Source organism: Corylus avellana, chromosome ca5 (assembly GCF_901000735.1).
Source record: "Corylus avellana chromosome ca5, CavTom2PMs-1.0".
In the NCBI taxonomy this organism is placed as follows: Eukaryota; Viridiplantae; Streptophyta; class Magnoliopsida; order Fagales; family Betulaceae; genus Corylus; species Corylus avellana.
The window spans coordinates 28898149-28921610 of record NC_081545.1 but is presented as its reverse complement, the minus strand read 5'-3'; the positions used below and the strand labels follow the sequence as shown (position 1 = coordinate 28921610).

General features: G+C 36.2%; 3 protein-coding genes across 3 annotated transcripts; 1 reads left to right on the top strand and 2 right to left on the bottom strand.

Moving 5' to 3' along the window:
• The first annotated feature begins 628 nt into the window (after positions 1–628).
• On the top strand, positions 629–8422 carry LOC132182280 (T-complex protein 1 subunit zeta 1). The gene is made up of 15 exons (XM_059595478.1): positions 629–934; positions 1021–1084; positions 1793–1928; positions 3309–3460; positions 3649–3696; positions 3859–3951; positions 4638–4744; positions 5509–5623; positions 5732–5818; positions 6084–6288; positions 6410–6504; positions 7030–7098; positions 7195–7302; positions 7420–7538; positions 8034–8422. The coding sequence occupies exons 1-15, from the start codon at positions 801–803 to the stop codon at positions 8107–8109; spliced, it is 1608 nt and encodes a 535-aa protein (XP_059451461.1). The 5' UTR covers positions 629–800; the 3' UTR covers positions 8110–8422.
• Positions 8423–11526: 3104 nt separating this feature from the next.
• Positions 11527–13644, bottom strand: LOC132182749 (uncharacterized). The gene is made up of 2 exons (XM_059596080.1): positions 13571–13644; positions 11527–13487 (listed from the first exon to the last, which is right to left on the bottom strand). Exon 2 carries the CDS (start codon positions 13465–13467, stop codon positions 11857–11859), a length of 1611 nt encoding a protein of 536 aa, XP_059452063.1. The 5' UTR covers positions 13468–13487; positions 13571–13644; the 3' UTR covers positions 11527–11856.
• Positions 13645–18120: 4476 nt separating this feature from the next.
• On the bottom strand, positions 18121–22789 carry LOC132182447 (uncharacterized). The gene is made up of 3 exons (XM_059595692.1): positions 22597–22789; positions 21942–22089; positions 18121–18430 (listed from the first exon to the last, which is right to left on the bottom strand). The coding sequence occupies exons 1-3, from the start codon at positions 22649–22651 to the stop codon at positions 18352–18354; spliced, it is 282 nt and encodes a 93-aa protein (XP_059451675.1). The 5' UTR covers positions 22652–22789; the 3' UTR covers positions 18121–18351.
• Positions 22790–23462: the final 673 nt, after the last annotated feature.

Below are 23462 nucleotides of genomic sequence, written 5' to 3'. Positions count from 1 at the left end.
TCTCCAACAGTGTAAGACGAATCTTTCTAAACAACACCTAAATTTAATTTTGTAATAGGATTACCTCTATTTCAAATTAAATATATATTATTAATTTAATGATCATGATTTAAAGTATGTGTATTTAATGGTGTACATAATGTAAATGTTAGCATGCATTTTAAAAAGTTTAAATAACGTGGTATCATGTACACTATTTAGATCCACAAACATTAAATTTTGGCCAAATGAAGTAGATTCTCGTCCTGAGTTTATAGTAATGTTACTCTTCACACTTGTTTCATACCGAATGACATAATATGTTTTAAATAACTTTCTATATTAACTACTTAAAACATACTACATAATAAAATAATAATGTTACACTTATTCCTACTTTTTTATATAATTTTTTTACACTTAAAACTAGTTTTTAAAACTAAAATTTTAATATAATGATAATTTTAAAAGCTACGTATATGTGAAAAAATTATTTAAAGAAATGATGTAGAAGCATAAGAAAAAAATGAACCCGATTAAAACTGGATCATTTTTAACCCGGCATGTAAAGACCGGACTCGAACCGAACGGACCCAACCCGACCACAGTCTAATTCTGGAGGGATCTCGCTAGAAATGAACATTAAAAATTAAAATATCGAAGTTCCGGAAAGGAGCCCTAAGACCCCCACTCTTCTTGTTTCTTCTTCTTTCTCCTCAGTCTCTAACCACAGTTCCGTCACTTTTGCAATCGCCAAAGCGGATCGCTCTCTCTCAATCTCTCTAGAAAGGAACCACTCTGGTTCACCGAGGCCGAAGAAGATGTCGCTGAGAGTGCTGAACCCAAACGCGGAGGTGCTCAACAAATCGGCCGCACTGCACATGAACATCAATGCCGCCAAGGGCTTGATGGACGTCCTCAGGACTAACCTCGGCCCCAAAGGCACCATCAAGATGTATATGTTATATTATTCTATTCTTTCTCTTTGTCTCTATCTTTTCTCCGATTTGCTCTCTGATTTTCTCGCATTTTCTTTTCAAGGCTTGTTGGTGGGGCCGGTGATATCAAGCTCACCAAAGACGGAAACACTCTCTTGAAAGAAATGGTCAGTACTCGATTTATCTGTTTGTCTTTCTCGTAAACCCTAGATCTTTTCGATTCTTCAAGTTATACTACCAGCTGTGTGGCATGTGTTACTAGCACTGCATTGCTGCATTTGTTGATACTAAATTTGAGTGAGATTTGTTCTATTTACTGTGTGATACCCCAGAAAGTTAAAGTCCCACGTTGGTAAGTTGTGAAGGAGTTTTATTGGTACTGAGTCCCTCTTCCGTTCCTTACTAGATGAAACTGACTCTATTTGATTGATTAGTTCTTATGGGTGCGTTGTCCTTTTGTTTTTTTTTATCAAAAGATACAATATGTTAATTCCAAGCTATTCTGGAAGTTCATATCTATAAACTATAATATGTGAAGTAGAAAAGCAACATGGGTAGAAGCAGTGAACAGGGATATGAAAAGTGGGAAGGCAGCGCAGAGAGTACGATTTTAGAAGGGATGGAATGATGGATAAGAATACATGCGACTCATTCTGATTAGATGGCGAGCCAACCCCAATTTAATTCGGATTAAGGACTATCATTGAAAAGTAAATATCTTACTGAATGTGACTGCAAATCTTCCTCATGAGCATTCAGATGCTTAACATGTGTTTAAAATTCATGCACAAATTACTGGTTAATGTAATAGTCATGCTACTGCCTATATTTTTCTAATAGTGGTTCATTGCTTGATGTTTGATCAATGGTTACAGCAAATTCAAAACCCTACGGCTATCATGATTGCGAGGACGGCTGTTGCTCAAGATGACATAAGTGGGGATGGCACAACTTCTACTGTGCTCTTTATCGGCGAGCTTATGAAACAATCAGAACGGTACATTGATGAAGGTCAGTGGTGCCAATTAGATTAAAATCTCCCTTGAATTCAGTTATCTAAAACATGCAATATTGTTTTTGGTTCATTATATTGAGATTTAGGGCATGTTTGGCACACGGAATAGCTATTACATTGGGAAAAGAAATAATTATTACTAGGAATAGAAGAAGTTAGAATGGAATATCTATTTCTATTTTTCCTTCATTCTCTGCCCCCGTCTCCCTCACATTCTTTTCTAGTCTTTTCTATTTATTGCTCCAAATGTTAAGTATCAGTGGCATAGTGCAGTGCACAAATGTTGTGCTGAGGGGCTATACGTGGTTTCTCCAATTGTTGGCTTTATTTTTTTAACAGTTGTTGTATGGGAATTACAGCCTTACACCTCGTTATTAACATACTGAACACTTGGAAAAAAAAGTACTTTCTCTGTGTCGAGTCACGTGGTCAATTTGTAATTGGTTGCCTTTTGGAAGTTAACGGAATAACTTCTATCTAGAATCTCCTGAAGCAAACAAATACCATGTTGGAAATACTCGTACTAGCTAAAAATAATAAACTCTAGCAGAATATATTTAGAAGGTTAGCCAAAATTGCTATCATGTTTAAAGATGGGATATCACATGAACTCCCAAAATTTACTGTACAGTTATGAATAAATTGAGAGGCCTTTTTATGATTCAACATGTCTTGTGCTAAAAGCATTTTTTATATTTTTTACAATCTAAGAGCATTCCTAATGGTGGAGCCAAATTTTTATGCAAAATAGCTCCTCAAAACTCACTTTTTCTAGTTTAGCTAATGAATTTTTAAAGGCCTCGTACATCTGATTAGCTCTATTTTTATCTATATCATTCAAATATCTTTTTATTAAAAACTGTGAAAGAATATTCTCATAATGATCCCTTGAAAAGTGAAAAGTTTTGGGAAAAAGAGAAAATAGGTGAGAGAAACAATAAAAAATAAAATGGCTCCCTTGAAAAGTGTTGCTACATGTAGCTTTTTTTTTTGCTAATCCAATCAAATATCCATTTTGCATTTTTTTTGCTAATCCATTGTGGGGGGTTTTTTACAAATTTGATTAGCCAATTTAGATAAAAGTACCATTCGGCTCATCCATTGGAAATGCTCTAAGTGGAGTCAGTATTTTGCTATATTGAGTGGAAAATGAGATTTTTGTTGCCAGGTTGTACCAAAAGACCTCTTTTTTTTTTTTTTTTTTCAAAGAAGAGATGAGGTTGTTGTTCTATAAGTCTCTAGTTTTCTGAAAGGAGAACCAGGTTTAGTGGATGAGAATTTTCCACATAAAGGAAAATCCAGAAACAAGTTATTTCAATTTTTTTTAGTTCTCCATATTTTATATTCATGAATCATGAGACTTATTCTTGTTCCAGGAATGCATCCTCGTGTACTGGTTGATGGTTTTGAGATTGCTAAAAGAGCAACTCTCCAATTTATTGAAAAATTTAAGACTCCTGTGGTTATGGGTAATGAGCCTGACAAAGAGATCCTAAAAATGGTAGCAAGGACAACTCTCAGAACAAAGGTAACCTGTAATTTCTCTTTTCTTTAATATTCATGTTAATAATTTTATCAACATAATCTCCATTGTTTAACAAATGGTCCTTAGATCAAAGGGCATCTCCTTGCCCCATAATGGATTTATGAGTTGTATTAACCTATAAATAAGTCCATTATTTATGGTTTGAATCTGACATTTCCTTCTGTCCACAGTTGTATGAAGCACTTGCAGATCAATTGACTGACATAGTTGTTAATGCGGTGAGTATGACGATGTCGAAATGTATTTATGGCTGCGTGTGAGACTGCTTATTAGTCTATTTAAGATCCTATTTTTCATCTATTAACTGGCTTATGCAGTAAGCAGTTTGTGGTAGACCTTTGCATATTGGTGTTTGGTAAACTGTCCTTTGTATGTGCCAGGTGTTATGCATTCGCAAGCCTGAGGAATCCATTGATCTGTTTATGGTGGAGATTATGCACATGCGGCATAAATTTGATGTAGACACGCGCTTGGTATGTTTATCTTTTATAATTGGTCTTATTTTTGGTAATGAATATTGGATTAATTCTATGAGAATAAAGTCTTTCGTGCTCAAGTTGTGAATATTTGTATTGTATACTTACCCAAAAGGAAGTTGTATTTTATCAACCTACCACATATGCTAGAACCTTGATTGCTTGTACTTTGCTTGTGTGAATCATCAATTTTACCTGCTGCTTTTAAAACTTTTTTTGGTTGACTTTTCTTGCTGTTTTTGGGAAAAGGGGGGGGAGGGTTTTGGTTTGACTGCTTTCTTGTTATTTACTTTCTAATTTGTGTTCAAAAGCATATGTATTTGTGGATTCACTATATTCCTCTTTTGTAATGACATTCATTGTTTACTTTTGAGGGGCAAGAATGTTAACAATTTTGTCAACATAGATAAAAGCACAGTAAAGTATGTTACCATGCATCTATGATTTTGGTGGCTGAGCTCATTGCCAGGGATGACATGTTTCATTCACTACCATCATCCTTTCTCACTTCTAGGTCTTATGAAGATACTTTGCAGTCATGATAAAGCTTCCATTACACTTTTACCATTAAGTTCTGAATGATTTCTTTGTATGGTGTAAGCTTAACAGTAGATTTGCTTATGTTCATGAGTTACCTTTCATTGTCCTACAGTTTCTCATTTAAGCTTCTGTTTTTTTTCTAGGTTGAGGGTATCGTCCTTGATCATGGCTCCAGACATCCTGATATGAAGCGGCGAGCTGAGAATTGTTACATCTTGACATGCAATGTCTCTTTGGAGTATGACAAAAGGTGAATTTTTTTTTTCTTAAGTATGAGAAAAAGTAAATATGGACATGCATATTCAATTAAGAAAGGAAAGGAAATGATATATTTTGGAGTTTGATTTTAATTTTGTATTTCAATATTGTTATTTGTTTAGTGTGTGTATATATATATATATAGTCCTTTTTCTGTTTTTCTCTATTTATTTGGACAGCGGCTTGTTTAGCTCTTTTAATGATTAGCTTTTCTGACTTTCTTGTTCTATTCTCTTCCTTTACTTGGGCATTTTCTTGTATACTTTTTGTGTACTAGGGTTGTGCCCTTCAGCTCTTTCTGATATATATATATATACTTATCAAAAAATAAATAAAACTTATGTATATGTACATGTGTATGTATTATTTATTATTACCCATATATAAGATGGACATTTGTTTATTTTATACTAGGTTGTGGGCACACATAAGATGCTTAATGGTGGATGATATAGGAGTTGACATACAAACTCTTGATTTCTTCCCCTAGTTTTTGAGCTAGTAGCACCGGCTGAGAAGTTAAAGAGCAGTGTCATTTGGATGATGATCACTGCATGTGCTGGTTATCTTTATGTTCAATGTTATCTCAGCTTGTCAATTAGATATTTCTTTTAAGCGTACTTATTTGATGTGGTTTTAAACAATTAGCCCTGATAAATAAGGATTAGAAATAGCTGTACCTGAACTTAGATCACCTGATCTTATAAATAATGTTTGTGAACGCCATTACCTTTTTATTAACCGTTTTCCTTTCAGTGAAATAAATGCAGGCTTTTTCTACTCAAATGCAGAGCAGAGAGAGGCAATGGTTGCAGCGGAAAGGCGTCAGGTTGATGAAAGAGTTAAAAAAATAATTGAACTGAAAAATAAGGTAGTTACTTTAAAATGTGTATTTGTTTACATCGTATGCATCATATAAGTGTTGGCATGTAGCATCTGAGGTTTGTGATATATCACTAATCTTTATGGTTGCTTGCAGGTTTGTTCTGGTAATGACAATAACTTTGCTGTCATTAATCAAAAGGGAATTGATCCCCCATCGTTGGACCTACTTGCAAGGGCAGGGGTAAGTTGTGCACCATTGATGTTGTCTTGTTTCTTATTATTGGTTCATAAATTAGGTGTTCATATACTTATCAAAAAAAAAAAAAAAATTAGGTGTTCATATCATTTGTTAGATGATTGGTCCCTATTAGTTTCTAAAGGGATCCTATGCAGCACCAATCCTGACCACTTATTATTGTCAAATTCAATCCTCAAATAGATGTAAGCAAGCAAGAAAGCATGAGTCTTTACCTTGTTTGTAATTCGCTAATTCTCTGATCTTCTAGATTGTTGCCCTTCGGAGAGCGAAGAGGAGAAATATGGAACGGTTGGTTTTGGCCTGTGGAGGAGAGGCTGTAAATTCTGTAGATGATTTAACTCCTGATTGCCTTGGTTGGGCTGGACTAGTCTATGAGCATATCCTTGGAGAAGAGAAGTATACCTTTGTTGAAAATGTGAAGAACCCTTATTCTTGTACAATCTTAATAAAAGGTACTTGACCAAGAGGCTATTGCAGTGACATTTGTTGGCACTGCTTGTTGAGATGCGTTGTTTTATTGCCATTTGTAAATTCAGTTGTGATGCAATCCTCATTGCCATGATAATGTTGCAGGGCCTAATGACCATACAATTGCCCAAATAAAGGATGCTGTTCGTGATGGATTGAGGGCAGTCAAAAATACTATTGAAGATGAATCTGTTGTCTTAGTGAGTATCCTCTACATAATTTCTTTGAATTTGCATGAAATTTATGAAAGTTCTATCGTAGTAAATCATAGAGACAATTATTTTGTTAGTTTCCTTGATGATGTTTATCCTAATGTCCTTGTTATGCGTAATAGGAGAGTGTTCCCCTGTGTTTGGGCGCTCCTTTTTGTTTTTCTTGTTATATGTTTAACTGGGTACTGTGTACTTGCTGGTTAGCCTTTGAGCCTTTGTATATTGGATTGTTGTTACCCATCACCATTCAAGAGATAATGAGTGAAGAAAGAGAGCAGGAAAAAGGAAAAGGACATATCAGCAACTAATACAAATGCTGGATTAATTGCTTGTGTAGCTACTGATTGTGCTGTTAAACATCAATTATTTTTTCGTATTTTGTATATGGTTAGCTTTGTAAGATTACGCTTTAGCCCATGCTTACCTCAGTGCTTCCCCTAGTTGAAAAAGTGGCTCACCTTTTCTGCTACTGTTTTTTTTAGATGGTGAGTTATGTTTCTTGTCTTTGTTCAGGGTGCTGGAGCTTTTGAAATTGCAGCTAGACAACATCTATTGAACGAAGTAAAGAAGACTGTTCAAGGGGTAACAAAATGTCTTCCAAAATTCAGTGCTCATAAAAATATTTGTAAGCATTGATTATCTTTCTAAACATATCTGGTGTTTACAAACTTGGATCAGCGCGCTCAACTTGGTGTTGAAGCTTTTGCCAATGCTCTTCTTGTGGTGCCCAAGACGCTTGCTGAGAACTCTGGGCTTGACACTCAAGATGTTATCATTTCTCTTACGGTATACTTTCTTTAAAACTCATTATTTATGTTCCTCTATTATTTCCTTTATTAAAGAAGGGGGAAAGAAGCGAAAGATAAGCATGTTTGAGCTTTGTCATGCCATCTGGATGTTCAGGGAGAGCATGACCATGGGAATATCGTGGGATTAAACCAGCACACAGGAGAACCTATTGACCCCCACATGGAGGGTATTTTTGATAACTACTCAGTGAAGCGCCAGATCATAAATTCAGGGTATGTGGGAATCATTATTTGAATTTTGATGCTCTTTTGATGCTCTTGTTGTTCACTTTTTCGGTGTTCACGTTTGTCTACTAAATTTGTTTAGATCGTAAACTTGGCATCTTTCTCTCTCTCTCTCTCTCTCTCTCGCTCTCTCTCTTTTAACCACTTATTTTCTGATAAAGACCGTCCTCTATTAGTTTCATGCTCATTGTTTGATCTCATGAGCTACATTAACTTGAGAAGAATAGTAGTGCTCTCCACCCGCTACCATCATGATGATGGCACATGTATCAAGGGAAGCATATTGGAAAAATCCTTTTTCCCAAGCTTCTGATTCCAAACCATCAAATCTTTTGTTTTTGCTTTTTTCTCTTGTATATATTGTGTACTTGGGTTGTATTTTTTGGATTTTATTGATATTTCTATTATTTATTAAAAAAATTTCCGTCTTTGCTTTTATGTTTTGTGGTATTGTGTGAATGATGCGTGCTACTCTGCTTGCAGGCCTGTAATTGCATCCCAGTTGCTATTGGTGGATGAAGTAATTCGTGCTGGGAGAAACATGCGGAAGCCAACTTAACTCGTGATATTTTTGAGGATGTGGTTTTTTAAATGTGGAAGTTTTCAACTGAATATGAGAAACTAACCTGATGTGAAAAGAGGGTCTTTTTTAGAGGATCGTTATTGAGGGAGTCTCCATTTGCATCTGATATGGGATTTTTTTTTTTAGTGTGCTATGTGTTGTTATCGGTATTCCTCAAGATCCGCAGTTGTAATGGGGGCCTGTCACGAGGAATGTCTTATGGACATTTCTTGCTTTTGATAACCTTTCATTGTTTTAAATAGCACTTTGAAATGAAAAAGTAAACAGACAATCGTTATTTCTACTTTCATTCGGACCCTTCATAATGAGCATATGTGCATGTGTGCGCAATCCATTAGAAATTCTCTATTATTTAATGTTGTAAGATTTGGAACCCCTTTCAGTTAGAGAGAGGGATGCAGGTCGAACTCCGCTGACACTGAAGTGTTTCCATGCGAAGGCATTCCTCATGAATAGATTCGTTAGAAAGATTTTTTTTTTAAAAAAAAAATTTTAAGTAAGAAAGGTACAGAAAACAAAAGCTAAAACTACACCAAACAGAGAAGGAACAAAGCAAGCAAATTAAGGAGGGTCTTTTCTACTCGATCGAGATTGAGCTTGATCTGGGGAGAGGTGGGAGTGCATCTAGTGTGGAGTTTGGAGGTGCCCATTTTGCCCTCTGTTGGGCACAGAAGGTTGAAGGTTGCACTTTTGTGAACTTTTCTGGCCTCTCAATTGTGAGAGGCAGGAAGGGTGGAGATGATATCCGAGTTGATTGGGGAGATTTTCCAATCAGTAGATCTCGATGATTGAGGGCTAGAATGATAGTTAAAGAGTCTCCTTACAGGATGAACTTCTTGAGGTTTAGGGAGACAGCCACGCAGCTGGAAGTGCTGCTAAAGCTTCTATGAGAAATGCTCCAAAGCATCCTTCTAAATCTGTGTAGCCAATACTAGAGCATCAGGAGAAGGGTTATCATGGATGAGGATGACCATGGTTCTGGTGAACCAAAGCAAACAGCTGGCGATTGAGGCAAAAAACCGGGAAAGGTGAATCTCTTGTTTGGGAATGTTAAGAGACTTGATGGGGTCAATACTGATATGGACATTATGCCATGGAGAGATTCCCCAGAGAAAGTGTGTAAGGGCTAAAAAGATTCCCTCCAACCAACTCGAGCAAAGGTACAACTAAGAAATAAATGCTCAAGGGATTCGTCATCACTCTTGCAAAGGAAGTACATTTCACGAGATTTTTCAAGAAGTAGTTCAAGTCTTTTGTGCAGATTTAGCTTTCCAAAGGGCCTTCTATTTATTTTCTGCGAGAGGGAGAGAGTCCTCTAATCAATTTGGAGCCGATAAACAAAATTGGAGGAGAAGGTTCCAGATGAATTATGAATCTAGATTAATTTGTTCGACAAGGCTCTGGTGGAAAATATTTTGGGCATTAGAAAGAAAGATTGATGCAGATTGAACTAAGCACTATTTTTGCTTATTCATGGTACAACTCCAATGGAACTTAAAAATGTAATAGGTTTATAACCCAATCAGTTAATTAAGTGTGTACAGAGAAGATCTATTCCAGTACCGCATTGCGTGACCTGAACTAGTCTTGCAACATTAACTAATTGGCTGAAAGATGACACCCCAAATTGAAAGGAATGAATCCATTTCCATTCTTAAGAAAAGAACCTTGATTTCCCACATGCTCAATTACATGCATCCATTCCAAGTCCGACAAAATTGCACATCAAAGTATCTCGAGTGTGTCCAACTTCGAATGCTATGCTATGCAGCATTGAAAACAAGTACCATTCCTGCAATGGTCTCCAATTCGGCAATTTATCAAATTGCTACCCAGAATTAATCAAACAATTGTTAAATCAAACAGCTGATAAGTCAATCCTCGTATTCCCAAAATTAACATCTTCATACCCAAGCCTAGAGCTAGAAGCATGACTTGAGCTAATACAAACATGCAACTCGTAAATATCTGAAGCCAAAACTCAGTTGCAGCATAACATGCAACACCCAATGGATAAAAACTCTTAGATCATGCATTAAATAATAAATTGTACGTCAAATGTTGCACCATAAAATGGACGCTCAGCTTAGACTCCTGAAGATCCCTTTCCGTCCTGTTGAAGCATGTAGTCTCTCTTCATTTCTTCCGAAACAGAATCATTGGTGCTGCAACAGCCAAAACAACTTCTAAGATATTTGAATATTCATAGTCATATAGTTTAAAGTATTTCCTGACTGTTTTTTTTAATTTACCCTTCTATATATTTTAATTTTTAATTCCATTTCACTACAGACAAGAATGAGATCTTCAAACAATTACGATTGAGCTTTGCATGCACATACAGCAACGTTCATGTCTGAACTGAAGCAAAGAAAATCTGAAAGTGGCATTCAAAGTCTTGAGTATCTTAAGAGTGGAACTTGTAAAAGTCTCTATGACCAGTAGGATTTCCATTACTGCAAATTGACAAATGTTTTCTAGAAAGCTCAATTAGGACGACTAAAAAAATGCATGGAAGCCATAAACAATCTACGAGTAGAACTAAAATTAGAATAAAAGCGTCATGAACATCAGGATCTGAAGTTCTGAACTAGGATTCAAATTATGCATACAGATGCATATGATAGCCAGTTGCAAGTAGTTGGCTTTCATGTGTGTTTTGGCCTACTTCAAAAGCTAATGCACAGGGGACAACACCACATCATATTAATCATCCATTTTCAATTGCAAAATTGAATCTTACTCATAGAATCTTTGTTTGTAATGTTGCTCATGAGTAATTTGCCAAATGGGGTTCAATTAACTTTGATTGAGCAGAGGAAACATCATTATATATGGACATAGCATATGGCATATGCAACATCACAGGTTGTTGGATAAAGTGTATTAAAATGTCTTGCGGATGAGGCTAGTCTGAAGTAACAAAAAATTGATCACAAATTGCATTTTGAAAAAAAGAAAAAAAGAAAAAAGCTGACCCTTTTTGTTTGGCTCATATATCTTCATTATTTCCCCTCTCAATAATCTACAGGTCATATGACCACCTTATTTTTAGATTAATTGGGCCCAGCCCATGCCCATACCAACGTACGTATTTACTTTACATTCCTTTCTATAGGCCTTCAAATGAATAGTCGATGACTAAAATGCATTATTCCCTAAACCCAAAAAAATACGTTGCAACAATTGTGGTGTATAATGAAGCTTATGCATGTGTGGCGTGAAATAAGATGATATTATTATATGGTTATGAATTAGGAAGCTAGAAACAAGATGAATATAAATTGCATACCACCACACATTTCCTCTTCAATTCTCAATTGTGTTGCTAATTCCAAGCTAGAAAATTGCATCGATTGATAATAGTAATTGCAAACCACACACAAGAAGTTTGTGGGTTGGCAAACAAAGGCATCCACCTTCTCTTCAATTCTCAAAGCTTCATTTTACAAATGATTTTATGCAACGAGGAAATGTGTGGTTTAATTATAACCTCCATCCCCAGGATATGTCAACAAGAATGAGAGTTGTAAAATGAAGGTCGAGAATTAATTGAAGATGACTTTATTTGCCAACCCAAAACTACTTGCAGAGGCAGAAATAAGTCTAGTAAAATAAATTATACAATTACGACTTACGAGGATCTCTTTCTAGCATAGACACAAATTTGCTAGCTAGTACAACAAATTACAAAATGATATTTTTCTAATCAATGCGAAGAAGTTATTTTATTCTGAATTTTTTCATACATTCAATCCATAGATGGATGAAGGATTTGCATTGTGTACAGTTTATAGCCACATCTTCATCGAAAATTTCACCGCATGAATCACAAGGGCGAGAGTCCTCAGTTCTTCGGACAAAATTGAGAGGGTGTTGGTGATCGGGCCAAGTAAAATCTCTTCCATACTTTATGTAAGGATGCCTTCCAACTATGCATCGAGGATGAGCAGCAAAGTCGCATTTTTCACAGTAATAGAACCATTGGTTTGGATTTCTTTCTTTTTCGCAAATTAAACAATAACAATCTTCATAATCGTTTTCAGCAGTGTAAGTAAGTAAGAGGGGATGTCGGTCAAGTTCATACTCAACTTTGAGTGGGAGTGTTGCACATTCAAAACCCAAGGCAAAATTGCATTCCTTGCATAAAAATACACCATTGGCGCCCTTAGGCCCCTCACCACAAGAATTGCACTCTTGAACCGAATTTATAGCATGGAAGAGGGAGTGCTGGTGACCCTCATGCTGAAGGGTTTTCATAATCAAACAACATCGGATATCAAGACTGTAGTTACACTCCAGACATGCATAAGCGAAGCCATGGCTAAGACGACGACAAGCATTACAACCTACGGTGTCACCAATATGAAATCCAAATTGGTAGAGGGTAAGCAAATGTGGGTGAGTTGGGTCTTGCTTTTTTAAGGGTAGTCTAGCACATTTGCTATGGAGAAAGTAATCACATTGCTCACAAGTATAAAGTGGGGGGGAAATTGACTGCATACAACCTTCACAGAGCTTATGTTCATGATGAACCTCCACTTGGTTGCGGCTGAGGAATAAGTTATGTTCATGATAGAAATGTTTGAGCTCCTCAAGTTCTTCACCCTCTTTAAAGATGGTACCCTCCTCCTCTATGCTTGAGAGTATGATATCATTTGCTCCAATCCGATTTTTGTGTGCGCAACTCAAGTGGGCTACGAAATCACATTGTTGACAATAATAACCGGCATACTTGAGTTTGATCTGTTTATAACAGAGCTTACAGAATACATGATCGTCGTGCTCCTTGATGACTTTAGCAAGTGAATAGATGAGAGTGAGCAAATGACGATCTGCCATAATTTTGATGGTACGTGGCATTTGAGTACAAAGAGTGTCAACCAAGAGTTGACAAATGCGACATACCTGGGCAGCGCTGTTGCGATCCTCACCACAGAGTTCACAAGTGAAGTGGATCTGTTGAAAGATGGGAACGAATTCGTGTTGGTGACCGTCGTCAGTATTACTTTTGGAGGCACATTCGATGTCAATGTCGAAATCGCAACTATTGCAGTGGTAGAAGAAGCATCTGTCGCAGTCCCTACGGCAGGCATCACACAATTTAGACTCTGATGGTTTTTGGAGAAGAAGGGTGTGGTTTGGATGCGCAAGGTGTTGTATTTCTGTGGATAACTCGGCGCACGACTTGTGAAGGAAGAAGTTGCAGTGGGAGCATATGTAGGCAGGAGCGCATACTGATTTATTGCAACCTAAGCAAACACCTTCACCTCCAAACTCTTTTACAAATATCATGGGATGCTCCTCGTGGCTAAAATGTCGGATCACCTCCATCTCTCTGTCTCTCTTACACGCTGCAAGCACAGATCAAAGCTAAACCCATGAGCTTAAATCAAACAAAACTAAAAAGAGAAATGAAGGACGTCGGAATGTTCACCTTTGAGATCAGTTGATCGAGCAGACCCAATCGAAGCTCTAAATACTCAAATTGAGAGCAGATATTTGTGTATGCCTTGCAATCTTAATTTTTAATTTCCTATTTATTGCTAAGCCTTCGTCATTATAATATCATTTTAATTTTACTCTTTCAACAGCCTTGTCATGCAATGTTCTCTTTTCTTATTGTACTGAACCAGTAAAAAAGAAAAAGTAAAAGAAAAAGAAAAAGAAAAAGAGAGGAAACAGGAAAGGAAGGATAATCAAAGTGCTGGAGTTGGGCAATTCTTTTTATTATTATTATTTTTTTTTTCTGAGCAATCCTTTTAAAAGCACTCATATGTTTTTTTTAAAAGTGGTCTTTAAACAGACAATTTTATTTTCCTCTAACAATTGAATTATTTATTTCTATTATCTTTCAAGTAGATGTTGTTGAGTGAGACCCACTATGGAATTTATTTGCAACACGTTACCTTTGATTTTCGGAATGACTTGTCCAGTTAGTTAGGTATCGAAAATCTTTTGTACACTCATGATTAGAGTTACCTTTGTTATTCAATACAAAAGAGAAAGCGTCAACCGTCAAATTCATGGAAATTAAAGGAAATTGCGTGATATACAATATATATGAGAATTCAACAACCATATGGTCCATATCATTTTGCAATCAGATATATCGATCAATCTTTTCTTCAATTAAATGATTTTCAGCCAAACAGCAGCCCCAATACTCAATCACCACAAAAATCAACAACCCCCAAACATACCGTAGAAAAAAGACAACAGAAAAATATTTGTAGGGAAGAAAATTGTATTTCTGATGTATATTTAATTGTACAATAGAATAACCTATTTATTGTTGAATAAGACCCTAAAAGAGTCCCCAAGAGGTAGTTCAATCGGCTGAGACCACACTTTATGAATTGGAGGTCACTAGTTCGAATCCCTCTCCCCTTTCTTGTGCGGACATGTCAAAAAAAAAAAAGACCCTAAAAGAAATTAAATACAATAATTACAAAATTACATAAAATCAGCATATTTACAATAATGAATACAATATCAAATATTGCAATAATATGTGAAGAATATTTCCGTCATATATTGAAAATATTACGAGAATATTTTATTACATAAATATTACGAAAATATAATATTCTAACACATACTATATCTGGAAGACCCCAAGTCCTACAAAATTCTTCATTATCTTTGCTTCTTGGACACCCACCCACCCCTCAACATAATCCTCATAACTTCCCAATTAATCCTCTAAAGTATTTGTTTTTTTTGTTTGTAAATGGTTTCCATGTCTAATACTTTTTCTCTCCTTCCATACATGAATTGTAAACAGAGGCACTCAAGCACAATCTACGTAATAAAACAACTCTCAAGCCCTTACCAGACCAATCCCATTCACTTCCGAAGTCTTAAACAATACGAATTGTTTTGCAATACCACGAAACTTCAAGAGTTTTCTCCAACTACAACAACACATGTTGGGTTATGGATCGGCCACTGCAAAGCCCAACAACCCTAGACCCGGTCCAAGGCACAAGCCCACTTGAAATGGACCCAAACCGAGACCTAAATCGGCCCAGCCGATACATGATCAGCCCACCAAAGATATATCAATCTTTTACTGGGAGTACAACAGTCTTTCAGGCGATAACCCAACGCTTAGGCACAGCACCCACGTTCGCCAGAGTGTGGTTCAGCTGTCAGCGCCCAATCAAGACACCTGCACCCGAGGGTTACTCGTAGTGGCAGAGCCAGACAGTTCATATTGGAGGTGCCGCTAAAATGTTTTTTAGCACCCTAAAATTTTTTTCTACTCTAAAAATTTGGTAATTTACACAATTACTATAAAAGTTTATAAATATGTGCTCAAATTGATATGTTAGAAATGTAACATGTTGGCATTATATCAAAAAAACAGAAATACAAAAAAAAAAAAAAAAAAGTCCAGGATTGCACCTTACGGTCTCTTAGAAATACAAAATCATTAAGTATCGAATATAAATCGAAGCTTTCAACAATTTCCCTTTGAATATAGAGAACTAAACTATTTGCAAGAAAATCATTCTCCATTTTGTTGCGAAGTCGTGTTTTAATAATTTTTATTGCTGAAAATGCTCGTTCGATAGTTGGGTGCCGTGTGGAAGATTTAACATAAAACAAGAACATGAAACCAGGAATTCCCCAGAAAATTCAGAGCATATAAACTCGCAGAATATTTAACATAAACTCTGGTAGTATAATTACTCATAATTCCCAACAATTTAATGAAAAACCACAAATCCTAGCTAACAATTTAGTGAAAAATTGTGTGCTTTTGCGGTTGAATTTGGGAATTATGAGTAATTATAATTCCACCGCAAAAGCACACAATTTTACAAAATAAACCCAACCCACGTCATATTTGCACATATAATGGGTAGGTAAAAGAAATTTTTTTAAAAAAATTTTTTATTTTAGGGTGAGAAAAAAAAAAAAAAAATTTAAATCTTGGCACCCCCAAAGAATGCTGTGGCTCCGCCACTGGTTACTCGGGTACCCACGTCAACAAGCAAACATGGCCTCCACCCACAACCCATTTCGCCGACATGGCACACATGGATCCTTGGGGAAGTGGGGCCCACTATTCTAGGGGGACAGCTGCTACTTGATGCTTGTAAAAGGGAAGCTCAAATTCATTATTTAGTAATTTGGAAATTTCTCTCTCAAGCTTTCATTGTTTATCTACAATCTCCCTACCAAATCACTTGCTAATTTAGGCATCGGAGCTATTTCCTGCCGGCACACCACCAACGACTCTTATCCTACTCTTTGTTATTTTGTAGCCCGACAACTCCTTGGACATCCCAATATTTTTCGAAAATCGTGCCACGTCAATCCGCGAAAAACTGTCATTAACAACACACTTGAGGGATTTTCACTTACCAAAAGCTTTTACCTTTTAACAAGTATATTTTCACCCAAGCCACCCACAAAGCGACACCCCTAGCAAAAGTCTTGCTCCAATCCTCCAATATCTTCTGCCATATGTAGACGATCTATCAAAATATACTTCTCAACAGCAGACACCCCAAAGCAGAACGCCAAGCTTTTACTTGGATTAGCCTTGAAACCCGAGATAGCAAGAAATTCGGCCAACATAATATCGTTGATAGCTTGGACAGTTTTCAATGTTGCAGCAGAGAAAATTAGTAGATCTTCATCAACACATCCTAGCTAGTTCTTTTATGATGTAGACTAGAGCCCAGGGGAGTTTATGAGGAAGATTGGAGCAGATGCAAGTGTTGAGGATGCTCACGTAATGGTGCCAGCTAGGGACGTCCGAACAAGATCACAAGCTCGTTCGGATGAGTTGTTAAAGAAGGGGTCTCAGAAGACCTCGTTCGCTAGCTCGTCCGAACGGGCCTACAAACAAGGAGCATCCCTTGATGTTAGTGGAAGAGTTGGAAAATAATAATAATATGGGTTAAATAGCTTTGTGGTTTAATAATTTTATTTTTTGCTCATTAGGATTTAGTTTTTATTACTACCTCGAGTTTACATAAAAACGGAGATGGTACTCTATCTAAATTCCGCCCAAAATTTGACGAAAAGTCACGTCAGCACCATCAAAAAACTCAACACGTGTCAATATATTAATTAAAAATTTTAAAATTAAAAATATTATAAAATAATAAAATAAAATAAAAAAAGGAAAGGAGTGGCTCGGGACAAGATGGGGTGGCTGGCCACCCCCATTTTGCCCTTAGGGGTGGCCGGCCACCCCCTTGGGGGTGGCTGGAGAAGTCCAAAAAAATTGCATCCAACAATCAGAAACAAATTGTAACTTCAACGCGTGCGGAAAATAACATGATCTCTTCAAAGAAACAGATCCTTAGTTTTCAAAGGGCCTTCTATTTCTGCAAGGGGTAGAGAGGGAGAGAGTCCTCTAATCAATTTGGAGCCGATAAGCAAAATTGTTGGAGAAGGTTCCAGATGAACCATGAATCAAGATTAACTTGTTTGAGGAGGCTCCAGATGAATTATGAATCGAGATTAATTTGTTTGAGGAGGCTCTGGTGTTGATTCTCAAGTGGAGAGTATTTTGGGCATTAGAAAGAAAGATTGATTCTGGTTGAACTAAGCACTACTTTTGCTTATTCAAGGTACAACTCCAATGGAACTTAAAATGTAATAGGTTTAAAACCCAATCAGTTAATTAAGTGTGTACAGAGAAGATCTTTGATCAGTCATTTTTCTACTCTTCTCTCACTATTCCAGTACCGCATTGCATGACCTGAACTAGTCTTGAAACATTAACTAATTGGCTGAAAGATGACAGCCCAAATTGAAAGGAATGCATTCTGCATTCATATCCATTCTTAAGAAAAGAACCTTGGTTTCCCACATGTTCAATTGCATGCATCCATTCCAAGTCTGACAAAATTGGATATCAAGGTCTCCAGTGTCCAACTTCGAGTGCTATGCTATGCAGCATTGAAAACAAGTACCATTCCTGCAATGGTCTTCGGCAATTTATCAAATTGCTATCCAGAATAAATCAAACAGCTGATAAGACAATCCTCGTATTCCCAAAATTAACATCTTCATACCCAAGCCTAGAGCTAGAAGCATGACTTGAGCTAATACAAACATGCAACTCGTAAATATCTGAAGACAAAACTCAGTTGCAGCATAACATGCATCACCCAATGGATAAAAACTCTAAGATCATCATTAAATAATAAATTGTACGTCAAATGTTGCACCATAAAATGGACGCTCAGCTTAGACTCCTGAAGATCCCTTTCCGTCCTGCTGAAGCATGTAGTCTCTCTTCATTTCTTCCAAAACAGAATCATTGGTGCTGCAACGGCCAAAAACTTCTAAGATATTTGAATATTCATAGTCATATAGTTTAAAGTATTTCCCTACTGTTTCTTTTAAATTACCCTTCTATATATTTTAATTTTTAATTCCATTTCACTACAGACAAGTATGAGATCTTCAAACAATTACGATTGAGCTTTGCATGCACATACAGCAACGTTCATGTCTGAACTGAAGCAAAGAAAATCTGATAGTGGCATTCAAAGTCGTGAGTATCTTAAGAGTGGAACTTGTAAAAGTCTCTATGAACAGTAGGATTTCCATTGCTGCAAATTGACAAATGCTCAATTTGGACAACTAAAAAAAAATGCATGGAAGCTATAAACAATCTACAAGTAGAACTAAAATTAGAATAAAAGCGTCATGAATATCAGGATCTGAAGTTTTGGACTAGGATTCAAATTATGCATACAGATGCATATGATAGCCAGTTGCAAGTAGTTGGCTTTCATGTGTGTTTTGGCCTACTTCAAAAGCTAATGGACAGGGGACAACACCACATCATATTAATCTTCCATTTTTAATTGCAAAATTGAATCTTACTCATAGAATCTTTGTTTATAATGTTGCTTATGAGTAATTTGCCAATTGGGGTTCAATTAATTTTGATTGAGCAGAGGAACCATCATTATATATGGACATAGCATATGGCATATGCAACGTCACAGGTTGTTGGATAAAGTGTATTTAAATGTCTTGCGGATGAAGGCTAGTCTGAAGTAACAAAAAATTGATCACAAATTGCATTTTGAAAAAAAAGAAAAAAAGAAAAAAGAAAAAAGCTGACCCTTTTTGTTTGGCTCATATATCTTCATTATTTCCCCTCTCAATAATCTACAAGTCATATGACCACCTTATTTTTAGATCACATTCAAAACTGAAACACCAAATTTAAAGTTTCACAAACATAAAATATCACTTTGATTGTCTTTTTCATCGGAGAGCTTTTAAGTAGTCATATAGTTGGAAAGTTCATCTTCATGTGCCAGCATACAAAATGTCTTTTCTAGCATCACCAAATAAAGTTAAATTGTATTGATACTGCTGTGTACCATTGACCAAATCTATAATGATGAAAATATAAAATCCCTACGTACCCTTGATAAGCCAGTATCTAGAAACACTCTAAAATTTAATATGAGCAACACCGAAACCAAATGTCATTGCAGAGTAAAAATTAGGTGATGGCAACATAGTCATCCATACCACAACCGTTGCACATGTATTGCAGGATGGCCACAGAACAGGTCAAAGGCAACTTGTTAAATTAGTGTTACAAAAGTTGGATTAAATTGTTTGAAATATAGTGATTAAATGTATTTGAGTTTATGGAAGTCAGCCAGGTATGCCATTGTCCACTGTCACATCTGGAATTGTTTTGCAAATGTGTAAGTATTACAACCCTCGTCTAGTGATTCTCTGAGTTTTCAACAATATTTAGCTGACCGCCTAACCGAAGAAAAAATCTTAGGCCAGCTGTCTTGGAAGGTGAAAGTGAACGCATCAAATCTTTCATACCAACCCACTCCCCCAAAGGAAACCCCATCATCTAGGTCAAAGTGACACTTCTCTATTGTGACACAAATTTGGTGCTCCAATACCTTGATAGAACCTTTCACAGGAGGTGCATGGCTACATGAACTCACTAGACATGAATATTCCTTTCAAGAAATATTCCAATAAATGCATATAGGCACAACGCCAAACAAGTGTCAACGACTACTTCTCCTTATGCTTTCCAAGTATTTTAACCAAGTTCAACAGCTACTAGAGAACAATTTATGAAGAAAGACTTTACAGCACTATGTCCAAGTAGAAATGTATTTGCAAGACCAGCAAAAAGCTCAAAACTTGGTAACGCGGTTAGCCTTTTAGAAGACTTCCCTGCTCTAGAGCATACAGCACAATGAGTACTGAACAGTCGCAGCAAGCTATAAGCAGATGAATATCCTGCTTAGATGCTTTGTAATCAATAATGGATCTAAAGCAAATATAATATCAATGATTCATATTTGTTTTTGTGATGGTATTACCATATTAATCACTAATTGATGCTTTTCCAGCATGAGAGTGAACTTTTACAACCCCATTACAAAAATCCATGCTAACATCACATTTCAAAAGCCAAAGCAAAATCATTAGAGATTTAAGCAATATATTTACAGGATAGTTGGATCCTATGAACAGCAAAAGACAACTTTATTAGCTGTATTCGTGGTCTATAATATAATCTCAGAAGACTAGGTGGTGACAGTTACACAACTTGTGAACATTTCAAAAACGAAGTCACTGTTTCCCCAATTCCACAATCAGAGGCGAAGGGAGGGGAAACCAAGCGCGCCCCCCCCCCCCCAATCAAAATTTATTCACTTCCTTAAAAATTTGAAATCGAGCAATCAGATTTAACTTCACCTAGTCTTTAATAATTTTGAGTTTACTTTATTCTACTACTGCTTTGTTGTTATTTAGGTTACAATCAATCATCATTCATGAAAGTCCACTAAATTATGGGAAGATACAAATTAATATTTTCAATTTAATGAGATTGTATACGTATTTTATTTTCAATAAGGATTTCAATCATATATCAATGTAGTCTGGAGAAAAAATATGAGCATTCCAAAAGATTTTTTTTTTTATTGGTAAGTTAAGCATGTACCCAGTAGGACTTGAGCTTACGACCTCACCCTCCATCTTACTACAAAGGAAGTACCATTTGAGATAGAGCTCATTGGTTAGCATTTCAAAAGAAGAAAGCTTAAAGAATCTCTATACCTTTATATCAGGTGAAAAGAGAACCTATCTGCATGATGCTTAACAAGGAAAAGAGACATCAAGATTCTAGTGGTGCCACTAAAAAATCATATACAACTTAAGGTCCATCATCACCATCTCCAATCAAATTACCCAGTATTGTTTAACACATGATCGAAATTATATTTGCTACCCCATTCATTTGTTTGGTAAAAAACATTAACATTCATCCTTTTGAATATATATTTGTATTTTCTCCTTAATTGCTCTTTTTTATTTTAGAGTTATATCTCCGACCTCACCAGATAAAAAATCTTGTCTTCGTCCCTGTCCACAATATCACTACCAACTTCAGGGCATCCAACTCATGCGTTTTCTTGCAGGTCTACAAAACCAGTCCCTAGGCTTGCTATGTTTATACATGTGAATTAAGGTGGAAAGCTATTTCTGTATGCAAAATATATTTCATTATTTATATTTTCGTTTTCTTCTTAGCAAAGAATAATAGAATCTTTTTCATTTGTGCAGCCAACACCCCTCACAAAACACGAAAAATATCAAATTAGACCATATGCATACCACTAACAAAGACAAACATATACATGCACATACAGATATTTATATACAATTGAAACAAACATACTCCACATTGCTAGCATACATACCAAAAACTTTAAAACAATGAAATGAAATATCGATGCCAATAGGTGTCCGATATACAAAATCACACTTACTATTGATGCAAGCACTCATTCAACTCCTTAGCTTGCTTCCTACACTGCCAAACAACAGATAATGTTCTTCCCAAAGAACATTGAGCATACTTTGAAGTGTACTGATCACACTCCTTTAGCGCCTTCTGCTTCATTTTGCTTCTTAAAGCTGGTATTCGTACATAACAGACATTTATTAGCTCTTTCAAACTCAGATTGGTGGCATACATAAATAACTCTAATTAGAAAAATAAGAAAGACTGCATATAGAAAAATGTATGAAATAAACAATTTCCTAGCAAATCAAAATTTTCAAAAAAAATTAAATTAAATTAAACACTCAATTTCACCTCAACTCTCCGAATTCTCTCTTGAAGCAAATTAGCAAAGGACTTTTAGCTCCTAAAGCGATACAATAAAAAATGTAACAAGGAATTCCACTAAGCATTCAAGAAATCAGAGGAAGTGAAACTGTATGCTCGTTGCCGAGAAATGGTGAGAGAATTGGAGAGATGAAAATTCCAGAATATTCCAAAACTATGAAAAGCATTTGAATCAATGCAAATATTTCTTTGAATTTCTTTTTGTTTTTGTATTATTTTCCCACGCTTTCTTTTTCTTTTTTTTGGGGAACCAAACGGGGGTTTAGGGTTTTTACGTGATGAGAAACCATTACCTTCTTCAACTTTCTTCTTGACGTGATTCTCCCGAGCTTCCTGTACGTATCCCATTGAGGAAAAATGCTTTCAAAGCCTCGGGGACTCGGAGCCCTTCGGATTTCAAAGCCAAGTATCACTATGGCTTTGCTCAAGTGAGAGAGAGATTTTGATTGGATCACCGTGTCCAAATCGCAGGGTCCGGGAGTTTCAGCGTGTAAGAGCTGAGGCGTCTATTTGTCGTTTATCTCACGGGAAGGTGACGATATCATGGCTTAATTGTATGAAGTTTGGGCCCAACTGCCCAATTTCATAAAATATTTGGGCCCACTTATTATCCTGTTGCGCCAGATTCAAGGGTTCCCTCACTTTCCTTTCAGAATAAGGCTCAGAGGGAGGGTGTTGGGTTCCTTGGGATTGGTTGTAAATATCCGAACCTCTGTCTCCACGGGCCACACCCTAGCCACAAGCCTCAGAATTTCAGGTTGGCTGGGTTGCTCCTATCCATACTGCCCGTTGGATCCGAACTAGGTCATACTAAACCCGGATCCAACAGCAAAGAAGAAAAACAGACAAATAATTTTATTTTTTTTCCAAAAAAAAAAAGGTCCCAATCATTTTTTCTTCTAAGCTTAGTTTGAGGGTAATATTGGAATCCAAAGGATCTCTTGTCAGATGTGCTTGTATTATTATATGTCAGAATCTTTCGGATTGTATTTCCTTTTCTGTCCTGTATTAATTTATCATGTTGCTATTTATATTTTTATTTTTTTTAAATAGAAAACATTTTATACTCATTCATTGATAAAAGCTCGCGAGTAAGAGCTCTTACAAATAGAGCAAAAAACTTTAAAACAAATCATAGCCGAAGCTAAAGTTACAGTTA

Excerpts from the sequence above, each read along its gene's own strand:
- LOC132182749 (XM_059596080.1), bottom strand. The coding sequence starts at position 13,467 with ATGGAGGTGATCCGACATTTTAGCCACGAGGAGCATCCCATGATATTT.
- LOC132182447 (XM_059595692.1), bottom strand. The coding sequence starts at position 22,651 with ATGGGATACGTACAGGAAGCTCGGGAGAATCACGTCAAGAAGAAAGTT. Across the intron at positions 22,090-22,596 it reads CAAGAAGAAAGTTGAAGAAG|CTTTAAGAAGCAAAATGAAG; the intron begins GTAATGGTTTCT and ends TACGAATACCAG. Across the intron at positions 18,431-21,941 it reads AATGAGTGCTTGCATCAATA|CACCAATGATTCTGTTTTGG; the intron begins GTAAGTGTGATT and ends TGGCCGTTGCAG.
- LOC132182280 (XM_059595478.1), top strand. The coding sequence starts at position 801 with ATGTCGCTGAGAGTGCTGAACCCAAACGCGGAGGTGCTCAACAAATCG. Across the intron at positions 5,624-5,731 it reads TAATTGAACTGAAAAATAAG|GTTTGTTCTGGTAATGACAA; the intron begins GTAGTTACTTTA and ends GGTTGCTTGCAG. Across the intron at positions 7,539-8,033 it reads CGCCAGATCATAAATTCAGG|GCCTGTAATTGCATCCCAGT; the intron begins GTATGTGGGAAT and ends CTCTGCTTGCAG.